Raw genomic sequence first — 13,093 nt, 5'->3', positions numbered from 1 at the left:
AAATTGTGGTACATTTACACAATGGAGTACTACTCAGCTATCAGAAACAACGGCTTTATGAAATTCTTAAGAAAATGGATGCATCTAGGGAATATCATCCTGAGTGAGATAACCCAGTCACAAAAGAACAGACATAATATGCAGTCACTGATAAGTGGACACTAACCCCAGAAAGCTCTGAACACCCCAGAAACAACTCACAGACTGTGTGAAGTTCAAGGGGAAAGAAGAATATATTTTAATTAAAATAGAACTGCATCACATCCCCTTTCCTCCCTACAGCCCCTTACAGTTTTTCTCCTATCCCCTCAAATCAATAGCCTCTTTTCGTATATTATTGTTACATATATACATGTGTATGTATATGTACCCACAAATACTTAATTACAACCTTAAAAATTGTATTCGTATACTTTTATGCAAAAATGCTGAAAATTTGTACATTTATCTTAGTTTTTTAAAATAAAGTAAAAAAAAAAAGTCATAGACTAATGGACTGGATACATGAACAGAACCCATCATTTTGCTGCATACAGAAAATGCATCACAGTGACAAAGACAGACACTGTCTCAGATTAAAATGCTAGAAAACAATTTTCCAAGCAAATGGTTCCAAGAAACAAGATGAAGTAGCCATTCTAATATTGAAGATGATTGACTTTCAACAAAAAGTTATCAAAAAAGATAAGGAAGGACACTTCATAATCAACAGAATAAAAATTTACCGAGATGAACTCTCAATTCTAAACATCTATGCTCCAAATGCAAGGGTACCTACACTCATGAAAAGAAGTCACTAAAGCTCAATACATACATTGCACCACACACAATAATACTGGGAGACTACAACACCCCACTCTCTTCAATGGACAGATTATGGCAACAGAACCTGAACAGAGACATAGTAAAACTAAAAGAAGTTATGAACCAAATGGATTTGACAGATATCTATAGAATATTTCATTCTAAAACAAAAGAATATACATTTTCTCAGCACCTCACAGTACCTTCTCCAAAATTGACCAGATAATAAGTTACAAAACAGGACACAACAGATATAAGAAGATTGAAATACTCCCATGCATCCAACAAGATCACCATGGACTAAGGCTGGACTTCAATAACAACAAAAACAAGAAGGCCACATAAACATGGAAGCTAAACAATGCTCTACTCAATGAAAACTCGGTCAAAAAGAAATTAAAATATTAAAGACTTTTCTGAATTTAAAGTAAAGGAAGGTACAACATACCCAAACTAGTGGGACACAATTAAAGCAGTGCTAAGAGGAAAACATACATCTCTGAGTGCCTTCAAAAAGAAACTGAAGAATGCATTCACTAGCAGCTTGACAGCACACCTGAAAGCTCTAGAACAAAAAGAATCAAATATACCCAAGAGTAGTAGAAGGCAGAAAATTATCAAACTCAGGACCAAAATCAACCAAGTAGAAACAAAAAGAACCATACAAATAATCAACAAAACCAGGAGTTGATTCTTTAAAAAAAATTAACAAGCTTGATAAACCCCTAGCCAGACTAACCAGAGGGCACAGGGATGGTATCCAAGTTAACAAAATTAGAGAAGAGAGGGGAGACATAACAACAGAAACAGGAAATTCAAAATCATCAGATTCTACTACAAAAGCCTATACTCAATAAAACTAAAAATCTGAATGAATATACAATTTTCTAGACAGATACCAGGTACCAAAGTTGAATCAGGCTCAGATCAACCATTAAAACTGCCCCATAATGCCTAAAGAAATAGAAGCAGTCATCAAAAGTCTCCCAAACAAACAAAAAAACCACAGGAAAATATGAATTTAGTGCAGAATTTTATCAGACATTCAAAGAAGACCTAATACCAATACTCTTCAAACTATTTCACAAAATAGAAACAGAAGGAACACTACTCAGTTTGTTCTATGAAGCCAAAATTATGGATATACCTAAACAACACAGAGACTCAACAAAGAAAGAGAACTTCAGATCAATCTCACTTATGAACATCAATAGAAAAGTACTCAATAAAATTCTCAAAAACTGAAACCAAGAACACATCAAAACAATCATTCATCATGATCAAGTAGGCTTTATCCAAGGATTTCAGGGATGGTTCAATATTTGGAAATCCATCAATGTAATCCACTACATAAACTAATAAAATAAAATAAATAAAAAAATAAACAAAAACCCCCACATGATCATTTCATTAAATGTTGAGAAAGCATTTGACAAAATTCAACACCCCTTCATGTTAAAAGTCTTGGTAAGATCAGGCCCATATCTAAATATTGTATAAGCAATATAGAGCAAGTCAGTAGTGAACATAATACTTGGAGGGAAACTTGTAACATCCCACCAAAATCAGGAACTAGACAAGGCTACCCATTTTCTCCCTACCTATTCAATTAAGTATTTGAAGTTCTAGCCAGGGTACTTACACAACAACAACAAAAAAAAAAAGGTCAAAATGATACAAATTGGAAAGGAAGAAGTTAAAATATTACTATTTGCAGATAATATGATAGTGTACTTAAATGACCACAAAAATTCCACCATGGAACTCCTAAACTTGATAAACAACTACAGCAAAGTGGCTGGATATAAAATTAACTCAAACAAAATAGTAACTTTCCTCTACTCAAAGGATAAACAGGCAGATAAAGAAATTAGGGAATTGACTCTCTTCAAAATAGTCACAAATAATACAAAATATACTGGTGGTACTCTAACCCAGAAAGTGAAAGATCTGTATATCCAGAACTTCAAGTCTCTAAAGAAAGAATTAAAGAAGATCGCAGAAGATAAAAATATCTCCCATGTTCATGGATTGGCAGGATTAATATAGTAAAAAAAGGGCCATCTTGCCAAAAGTAATCTACAGATTTAATGCAATCCCCACCAAAATTCCAATGCAATTCTTTATAGAGTTGAAAGAGAAATTTGCAAATTCATTTGGAATAACAAAAAGCCCAGGATAGCATAAATTATTCCCAAGAATAAAAGAACTTCTAGGTGAATCACAATCCCTGACCACAAGCTGGATTAGAGATGAACTGTGATTACAAAACAAAACAAAACAAAAAAAGCACATGAAATTGGTACAGAGACAGGCAAGTAGATCAATGGAATAGAATTGAAGACCCAAAAATGAACCCACACACCTATGGTCACTTGATCTTTGACAAAGAAGCAAAAACCATCCAGTGAATAAAAGACAGCATTTTTAACAAATGGTGCTGGTTCAAGTGGCATGTAGAAGAATGCAAATCAATACATTCTTATACAAATGCTTGTATAAAGCTTGTACAAAGCTCAAGTACAATTGGATCAAGGACCTCCACATAAAGCCAGATACACTGAAACTAATAGAAGAGAAAGTGGGAAAAAGCTCAGAACACATTAGCATGGTGAAAATTACTGAATAGAACACCAATGGCTTATATTCTAAGATCAAGAATCAACAAATAGGACCTCATAAAATTGCAAAGATTCTGTAAGGCAAAGGACATTGCCAATAGGACAAAATGGCAGTAAACAGATTGGAAAAAAATCTTTACCAATTCTACATCTGATAAAGGACTAATAGCTAATATATACAATGAACCAAATAACCCTTATTAAAAATGGGGTACAGAGCTAGACGAAGAATTTTCAACTGAAGAATATCGAATGACCAAGAAGCACCTAAAGAAATATTCAACATTGTTAGTTAGCAGGAAAATGCAAATCAAAAAGAATACTGAAATTCTACCTCACACCATTCAGAATGACTAATGTGTAATATACCACAATTTCTGTATTTATTACTTTGTTGAAGAACATCTGGTTTCTTTTCAGCTTCTGGTTATGATAAATAAGGCTTCTATGAACATGTGTCCTTGTTATATGTTGGAGTGTCTTCTGGGTATATGCCCAACAGTGGTATAGCTGGGTCTTCATGTAGTACTATGTCCAATTTTCTGAGGAACCACCAGACTGATTTCCAGAGTGGTTGTACCAGCTTGCAATCCCACAAACAGTAGAGAAATGCTCCTCTTTCTTTACAGCCTCACTGTCACCTGAGTTTTTTATTTTAGCCATTATGACTGATGTGAGGTAGAATCTCAGGGTTGTTTTTTATTTATATTTCCTGATGACTAGGTATTTTGAGCATTTCTTCAGGTGCTTCTCAGCCATTAGGTATTCCTCAGTTGAGAATTCTGTTTAACTCTGTACCCCATTTTTAATAGGATTATTTCATTCTCTGGTGTCTAACTTCTTGAGTTATTTGTGTATGTTGGATATTAGTTCTCTATCAGATCTTTTCCCAGTCTGTAGGTCCATTTTGTTTTATTGACAATGTTCTTTGCTTTACAGACTCTTTGCAGTTTTGTGAGGTTCCATTTGTTGATTCATGATCTTAGAGCATAAGCCACTGGTGTTCTGTTCAGGAAATTTCCCCCAGTGCGCATGTGTACGAGGCTCTTCCCCACTTTCTCTTCTATTAGTTTATCTGGTTTTATGTGGAGTTCCTTGATGCACTTGGACTTGAGCTTTGTACAGGGCAACAAGAATGTATCAATTTACATTTTTCTACATGCTGACTACCAGTTGAACTAGCACATTTGTTGAAGATGCTGTTCTTTTTCCATTAAAATGTTTTTAGCTCCTTTGTTAAAGATCAGGTGACTATGGGTTCGTGAGTTCATTTCTCTCACCTGGCAATCTACCCCATATGCAGCCACCAAACCCACACATTATTTCTGATGCCAAGAAACACTTATTGGCAGGATCCTGATATGGCTGCCTCCTCAGAGGCTCTGCCAGTGTCATACTGATACAGATGATGATGATGCTTGCAGCTAACCATCAGACTGAATATGGGGACCCCAATGAATGAGCTAGAGAAAAAACTGAGGGAGCTGAAAGGTTTGCAATCCCAGGAGAAGAACATTATCAACCAACCAAAACATTCCAGAGCTCCCAGGGACCAAAATACCAACCAATGAGTACACATGGAGAGACCCATGGCTCAAGTTGCATATGTAGTAGAGGATAGCACTGTCTGGCACCAATTGGAAGAGAAAGGCCTTTGATTCAGTGAAGGCATATTTTCTTAGTGTAGGGGAATAACAAGGCACTGAGGTGGGAAAAGGTTGTTGGCAGAGGGCGCACCATTTGGAAATAAGGGGAGATAGAAGAGAGTAGGGTGAAAGGGGATAACATTTGAAATGTAAATACAGAGAATATCCAATAAAAAACTGAGTAACACCAGATTACTCAACAGAGACTTTAAAAGCTAGAAGGGCCTAGACATATGTCTTATAGTCCCTAAGAGACCACAGATGCTTTATCCAGACTTCTCTACCCAGCAAAACTTTCAATTACTTTAGATGAATAAACCATAATATTCCATGACAAAACCAAATTTAAACATTATCTTTCTACTATCCAAGCCCTATATATGACACTAGAATGGAAATTCCAACACAGGGAGAGTAACTACACCCAAGAAAACACAGGAAATAGATAATTCTACACCAGCAAAACCAAAAAAATAAAATCTCTCTCTCTCTCTCTCTCTCTCTCTCTCTCTCTCTCTCTCTCTCTCTCTCTCTCTCTCTCTTTCTCATACACACACATATGCATGGGCATGCGTGCTCGCACACACACACACACACACACACACGCAGACAGAGACAGAGATAGAGAGAAACAGAGAGAGAGACAGAGATAGAGAGAGAAACAGAGAGACAGAGAGGGAGATAAAGACACACACACACACACACACACACACACAGAGAGAGAGAGAGAGAGAGAGAGAGAGAGAGAGAGAGAGATCCACCAGAAACATTAATATAACAAAAACTAGTAATCCTTGGTCATTAATATCTCCCAACACCAATGGTCTCAATTCCCCCAATGAAAAGACACTGGCTAACAGATGGATGGCTAAAACAGGATCCATCATTCTGCTACATGGAAGAAGCACACCTTGGCGACAAAGAAAAACATTACATCAGAGTAAAGGAATGGGAAAAAGAAGGTTTTCAAGTAAACAGACTGAAGAAACAGCTGAGTAGTAGCCACTCTAATATCCAATTAAATAGACTTTAAACCAAAGGTAATCAAAAGAGATGAGAAAGCACACTTCATACTCATCAAAGAAACAGTCTACCAAGATAAGCCTGAATCCTGAACATCTATGCCCCAAATGCAAAAATGCCCACATTCACAAGCAGAACATAACAAGTTAATTTGCATGTTGAACCCCACATATTAAGTGGGAAACTTCAACATCCCACTCTCACCATTGAACAGGTCATCAAGACAGAAACTATAGAGGGAAATAATGAAACTAACAGAGGTCAGGAATCAAATGGACCTAACAGCTGTAGAACATTTCGTGAAAACACAAAAGATTATACACTTTTCTCACCACCTCATGAAACCTTCTCCAAAACTGACCATATATACAACAACAAAGCAAGTCTCAACAGATATAAGAAAACTAAAATAAATCCTTGTATCCTATCAATCACCGTGAACTAAAGATAGACTTCAACAACAACAGAAACAACAGAAAGCCTACATACTCATGGAATCTGAGCAACACTACCCAATTGTCACAGGCACATGGTCAGGGAAGAAGTAAAGAACTTAAATATTTTCTCAAATTCAATAAAAAATGAAAAAAAACAACATACCAAAACTTATGGGATACAATAAAAGCAGTGGTAAGAGGAAAGCTTATAGTACCAAGTACCATCGAGAAATTGGAGAGTTGTCATACTAACAATTCAAAAGTACACCTGCAAGCTCTAGAAAAAGTGAGGCAAATACACCCTAGAGGATTAGATAGCAGGAAATCATCAAATTCATGGCTGAAATCAGTCAATTAGAAACAAAGAGAACAATACAAAGAATCAACAAAACCATTATTTGAATTTTGAGAAAATTAAGCAAGATAGACAAACCCTTAGCCAAAATTAAAAAAGATAGACAAACCCTTGGCCAAACTAATTAAAAGACAGAAAGACAGTATCCCAATAAGCAAAATCAGAAATGAAAAGGGTCACATAACAGCAGACATTGAAGAAATTGAGAGAATCATTAGTTTTTACTTCAAAAGACTGTACTCAACAAAAAAATAATCTAAATGAAATAAATTATTTTCTAGATATATACCATTTACCAGAGCTAAATCAAGACTGGTCATACTATGTATTTAGGTCTATAATCCTTAGGGAAATGGAAGCCATCATTAAAAGTCTCACCCACCACCCAAAAAAATCCCTGAGCCAGAAATCACAAAATAAAGAAGTGCTAATACCAATACTCCTCAAATTATTCCACAATACAGAAACAGAATTAACATTGCAAAAGTCATTCTATGAAGCCACAGTCTCCCTGATATCAAAACCACCCAAAAACTAAAAAGGAAAGAGAATTTCAGACCAATTTTTCTTATGAACATTAAAACTACTCAATAAAATACTCACAAACAGAATCTAGGAACACATCACAGACACCATCCACCACGATCAACTGGGCTTTATCCTGTGGATGCAGGGGCGGTTCAATATATGAAAGTTCATCAACATAATCTACCATAAAAACTAGTTGAAAGAAAAAACCCACATGGTCATCTCATTAGCTGCTTAAAAAGCATTTAACAGAATTCAACAGCCCTTCATGTTAAAAGTCTTGGAGAGATCAGGGATATAAGGCACACACCTAAACACAATAAAGGTAATATACAGCAAACAAATAGCCAACATCAAATTAAATGGAGAGAAACTTTTAGCAATTTCACTAAAATCTGGAATAATACCATGCTGGCCACTCTTTCCCTGTCTCCTCAATATAGAATTTGAAGTCCCAGATAGAGCAATAAGGCAATTAAATGAGATGAAGGGGATACAAAATAGAAAGGAAGAAGTCAAAACATTACTATCCATGGATGATATGACAGTATTCATGTGCAACCCCAAAACCTCATCCAGAGAACTAATACAGCTGATAGATACAGCAAAGTGGTTGGATACAAAATTAACACAAAGAAATCAGTAGCCCTCATTTATACAAATAATAAATGAGTTGAAAAAGTAATTAAGGAAACAACATCTTTCACAATAGCCACAATTAACATGAAATACTTGGTGTAACTTTCACCAATCAAGTGAAAGGATTGTATGGCAAGAACTTTAAGTCCTTGAAGAAAGAAATTGAAGATATCAGAAGATGTAAAGATTTCCCATGGTCATGGATGTGTAGGGTTAACATTGTAAACATGGACATCTAACCAAACTATATTTATTGTAATTTTCACCAAAATTCCAACACATTACAGACATTGAAAGAGTAATTCTCAACTTCATTTGGAAAAACAAAAAACTCAGAATAGCTAAATAATTCCTGAAAGATAAAAGAACTTCCGGAGGTATCGCTGTCCCTGACTTCAAGCAATAGTGACAAAAACTAAATGATACTGGTATAGAAACAGACATGTTGAACAATGGAATCAAATGAAAGACCCAGAAATAACCTCACACACCTATAGATGTTTGATTTTTTTTTTTACAAAGAATCCAAAGCCCTGGGGGGGGGGGAAGCATCTTCAACAAATGGTGTTGGTCTAACTGAATGTCTACATGTACAAGAATGCAAATAGATCTATATTTATTACCCTGCACAAAACTCAAGTCCAAGTGGATTAAAAACATCAACATAAAATTGGATAAAATGAATTTAATAGAAGAGAGTGGGAAATAGACTTGAAAGCATTGGTAAAGAGACATCTCTGTGCACTGAATACAAATGGCTCATGCTCTAAGATCAACAATTGAGAAATGGGACATCATAAAACTGAAAAGATTCTGTAAGTCAAAGGACACTGTCATAGAACAAAATGGCAGCCTACATATTTGGAAAAGATCTTTAATAACCCTATATCTAAGAGAGAACTAATATCCAAACTATATAAAGAATTCAAGAAGTTAGACACCAACAAATCAAATAACCCAGTTTAAAAAATGGGCCACAGAATTCTCAACAGAGGAATCTTGACTGTCCAAGGATCACTTAAGGAAATGCTTAACATCTTTAGTCATTACAGAACTGAACATCAAAACAGCCCCGAGATTTCATCTTACACCTATCAGAGTGGCTAAGATTAAAAAACTCAAGGCTTAGCACATGCTGGTGAGGATGTGGAAAAAGAGAAACAAACACTCCATTGCTGGTAGGAGTGTAAACTGGTACAACCCCTCTGGAAATCAATTTGGTGGTTTCTCAGATATTTGGGAACAGTTCTACATCAAGACACTGAGTATATGCTCAAAACATTCTCCAATATCCCACAAGGGCACTTGCTCAGCTGTGTTCATAGCAGCTTTATTCAATAATATTTGTAAACTGGAAACAGTCCAGTTATCCCTCAACTTAAGAACAGATACAGAAAATGTCATTCATTTACACAATGGAATATTATTCAGCTCTTAAAAACAAGGACATCATGAAATTTGCAGGCAAATGGATCTTACTAGAAAATAAGTAAGGTAACCCAGATCCAAAAGGGCATGCATAGTAGGTACTCACTTATAAGTGAATATCAGCAAGAAACTACAACGTAATTACTCTACAATTCAGAGCCAAAGAAGCAAAAGAGCAAGGAGAGAGAATAGTTGGTCTCAGAGGAAGAAATAAAATAGACTTGGGAGGTGTATAAAGGGAGGGAACTGGATAGGAGAGGTGATGGAGAAAAGAATGGGGTTTGGGGGATCAGGTGTAGGAAGAGCAAGAAACAGAGAATGGAAATCAGAGGTTGTTAACTAGTCAGGCAGCATCTCCAGGATGTACCAGAGATGTAGGACAGGGATGGCGGGTGATCCCAGGCTGTCTATGCAGGTGACTCTGCTGAGACTTCTAGCACTTGGGGATATACATCCTGAAGTGGTCACTTCCTGTAACCGGGTAGGATTCCTAGTGGATATCAATTCACCCACACAACCTTTGACCCAAGATATATGTCTTGCCTTCAAAATGTGCAGGGACAAAGATAGAGCAGAGATGGAGGAAATGGCCAATGACCAGCTCAAACTGAGGCCCATCCCATGGGCAAACACTAATCCCTGACACTATTAATGATATTCTGTTATGTCTGCAGACAGGAGCCTAGCGTAATTGTCTTCTGAGAAGCTCTACCCAGCAGCCAATGAAAACAGATGCAAAGAACCACAGCCAAACATTAGATGGAACTAAGGGAATCTTATGGAAGAGTTGGCAAAAGGCTTGAGGGACCCAAAGAGGACAGGAGCTTTACTTGAAAACCAACAGTGTCAACTAATCTGAATGTTTGGGGGTTCCCAGAGTCTGAACCAACAAACAAAGAGTGAGCATGGGCTGGACCTAAACACCCCTGCTGCACATATGTAGCAGATTGCAGCTTGGTCTTTATGTGGGTTCACAACAGCTGGACCCTGGGCTGGCCATGAATCTGTCAACTGCCTGTGGATCCTGTTCCCCTAAGTGGGCTGCCTTGTCTGGCTTTGATGGGAGAGCACGCACTTAGTCCTGCAGTGACTTATGTGCTGGGGAGGGGAGGAGTATTGAGGATCTATCCAGGAGGGTGCTTCTCCTTCTCAGAGAAAAAAGGGAGAGAAGAATGGGGGAGGGAATGTTGTCTGGTGGAGAGGGGACTGGGAGGAGAGGGTGGTTTCTATTGAAGTGTAAAATGATAAAAAGATGAAAGGAAGGAAGGAAGGAAAGAAGAGAGAGAGGCTACAGAAAGAGCAGAAAGAGAGAGAGAAAAAAGAGACAGAAACATACAGAGATAGAGAGAGACAGAGAGAGATAGAGTTGGGATAATAGAGTGGTGGGTAGTATCTGGAAAGTATTTGGAGAGGGGAACAAAAATATACATTACAATTAAAAAAAAGAGAGAGAGAAAATCAGGTTCTTGCTGTGTAGCTGAGGTTCACTCCAAATTCATAGCTCTCCTGTCTCAGAGTCCCAAGTGGTAGGGCGCAGGGGTGAACTACCTGGTGGCATTCAGCTTTCCTGTATCCATTCTTTCTCTCTTTTTCCCTCTCTCTTTTTGTACTGGATGCTGACCCCAGAGCATGCTGGGCAGGTGCAGGTTTGGCAATTGCATAAATAGGAACCCAAGAGTTAACATGACCTCCCACCTGTTGACTTGCCTTCACCTGGTTTCTCTGGTCTCCTCTATGCTCTGCCTATATTACCTGCCCACTCCAGAATACTAGATGATCATGTTCAAGCAGAGTCGCAGCCGGTCATATACTAGGAAAACCTCTAATGCCTTCTCAGTTACGCAGAGTAAAACCTAAATCCCACATTAAATTAACAAAATTAATTATGTGTAGTTTGTGTATGTGAGTATAGGTGACCTCAGAGAGCAGAGGCACTGCACGCCCTGGAGTTAGAGCTCCAGGCTGTTCTCAGTACCTGGAATTGGTGATGAGAACTGAATTTGAGTCTTCCACAAAAGCAGTACTTTATTTTTTTTATTAAATCATTGAGCCACCCATCTATCCCCCAAACCTATTGACTTCTGTTGTAGATTTATCAAACAACCATTAGAAATAGAAATATCCTTCATAACAGAGATTCAAATACTTTTTGTTGGTGGGACAAAGGGAAGCGAAGCCGGGGAGGTGCGGGCGCCTTCTCGGCCCGCGGTGTCTCAGATTTATTCTTAAGGAACTGAGAACTTAATCTTCCAAAATGTCAAAAAGACCATCTTATGCCCCACCTCCCACCCCAGCTCCTGCAACACAAATGCCCAGCACCCCAGGGTTTGTGGGATACAATCCAAACAACTACAGGCTGGGAGGGAACCCGGGCACCGACAGCCAGGTCACGGCATCCTCTGGCATTACAATTCCAAAGCCTCCAAAGCCACCAGAGAAGCCGCTGATGTCCTACATGTGGTACAGCAGAAAGGTCTGGGACCAAGTAAAGGCTTCCAACCCTGACCTGAAGCTGTGGGAGATTGGCAAGATCATTGGTGGCACGTGGCGAGATCTCACTGATGAAGAGAAGCAAGAGTATCTAAACGAATATGAAGCCGAAAAGATCTAGTAGAGCGAGTCTATGAAGATCTATCACAATCCCCCTGCCTACCTGTGCACATTAATGCAAAAAGTCGTGCGGAAGCTGCTTTAGAGGAGGAAAGTCGACAGAGACAGTCTCGCATGGAGAAAGGAGAACCTCACATGAGCATTCAGCCTGCCGAGGATCCAGATGATTATGGTGATGGCTTTTCAATGAAACACACAGCCACTGCCCGTTTCCAGAGAAACCACCGCCTCATCAGTGAGATTCCTCCGTGAGAGTGTAGTACCTGATGTGCGGTCCGTTGTCACAACAGCTAGAACGCAGGTCCTCAAGCGACAGGTCCGGTCTTTAATGGTTCATCAGCGGAAACTAGAAGCTGAGCTTCTTCAGAGAGAGGAACGACACCAGGAAAAGAGGAGGAAATTCCTGGAAAGCACGGACTCCTTTAACAATGAACTTAAGAGGCTGTGTGGTCTGAAGGCGGAAGTAGACATGGAGAAGATTGCCGCTGAGATCGCACAGGCGGAGGAACAGGCCCGCAGAAGGCAGGAGGAGAGGGAGAAGGAGGCGGCAGAGCAAGCTGAGCGCAGTCAGGGCAGCATCGCCCCCAAGGAAGAGCAAGTCTCAAACAAAGCTGAGGAGAAGGATGAGGACATCCCGATGGAGACAGGGGAGACACACCTTGAAGACACGGCAGAGAGCCAGCAGAATAGTGAAGAAGGCACGTCTACTCCTGAGGACAAGGAGAGTGGGCAGGAAGGGGGTGACAGCACGGAGGTGGAAGGGACAAGTGACAGTAACACCAGCTCAGAGAGCAACAGCGCCACAGTGGAGGAGCCACCCACAGACCCAGTGCCAGAGGAGAGAAAAAGGAGTCATATTGCCTTGTTTTATGTGACCTAAAACTTTTTTAAATGAAAAAAAAAAAAAAAAAAAAAAAAAAACAAGCAAACACATACTTTTTGTTTGCTTTGTTGTTGTTTTCAAGACAGGGTTTCTCTGTGTAGTCAAAGAAAGCATCATAA

The 13,093-nt window shown here is 38.7% G+C and overlaps 1 protein-coding gene across 1 annotated transcript in view; it reads right to left on the bottom strand.

Moving 5' to 3' along the window:
• CATSPERB (cation channel sperm associated auxiliary subunit beta) overlaps positions 1-13,093 on the bottom strand; it is a gene marked incomplete at both ends in the record, with an annotated part of 137,568 nt that overhangs the window by 53,123 nt on the left and 71,352 nt on the right. The window contains one exon of the mRNA XM_080913138.1: positions 7,490-7,606. Within this exon, the coding sequence (XP_080769264.1) occupies positions 7,490-7,606 (117 nt within the window). The remainder of the gene's footprint in view (positions 1-7,489; positions 7,607-13,093) is intronic.

This window comes from Micromys minutus, assembly GCF_963924665.1.
Source record: "Micromys minutus genome assembly, chromosome: 1".
In the NCBI taxonomy this organism is placed as follows: Eukaryota; Metazoa; Chordata; class Mammalia; order Rodentia; family Muridae; genus Micromys; species Micromys minutus.
The sequence above is the reverse complement of the archived record's forward strand: the minus strand, read 5'-3'. Positions and strand labels throughout refer to the sequence as shown.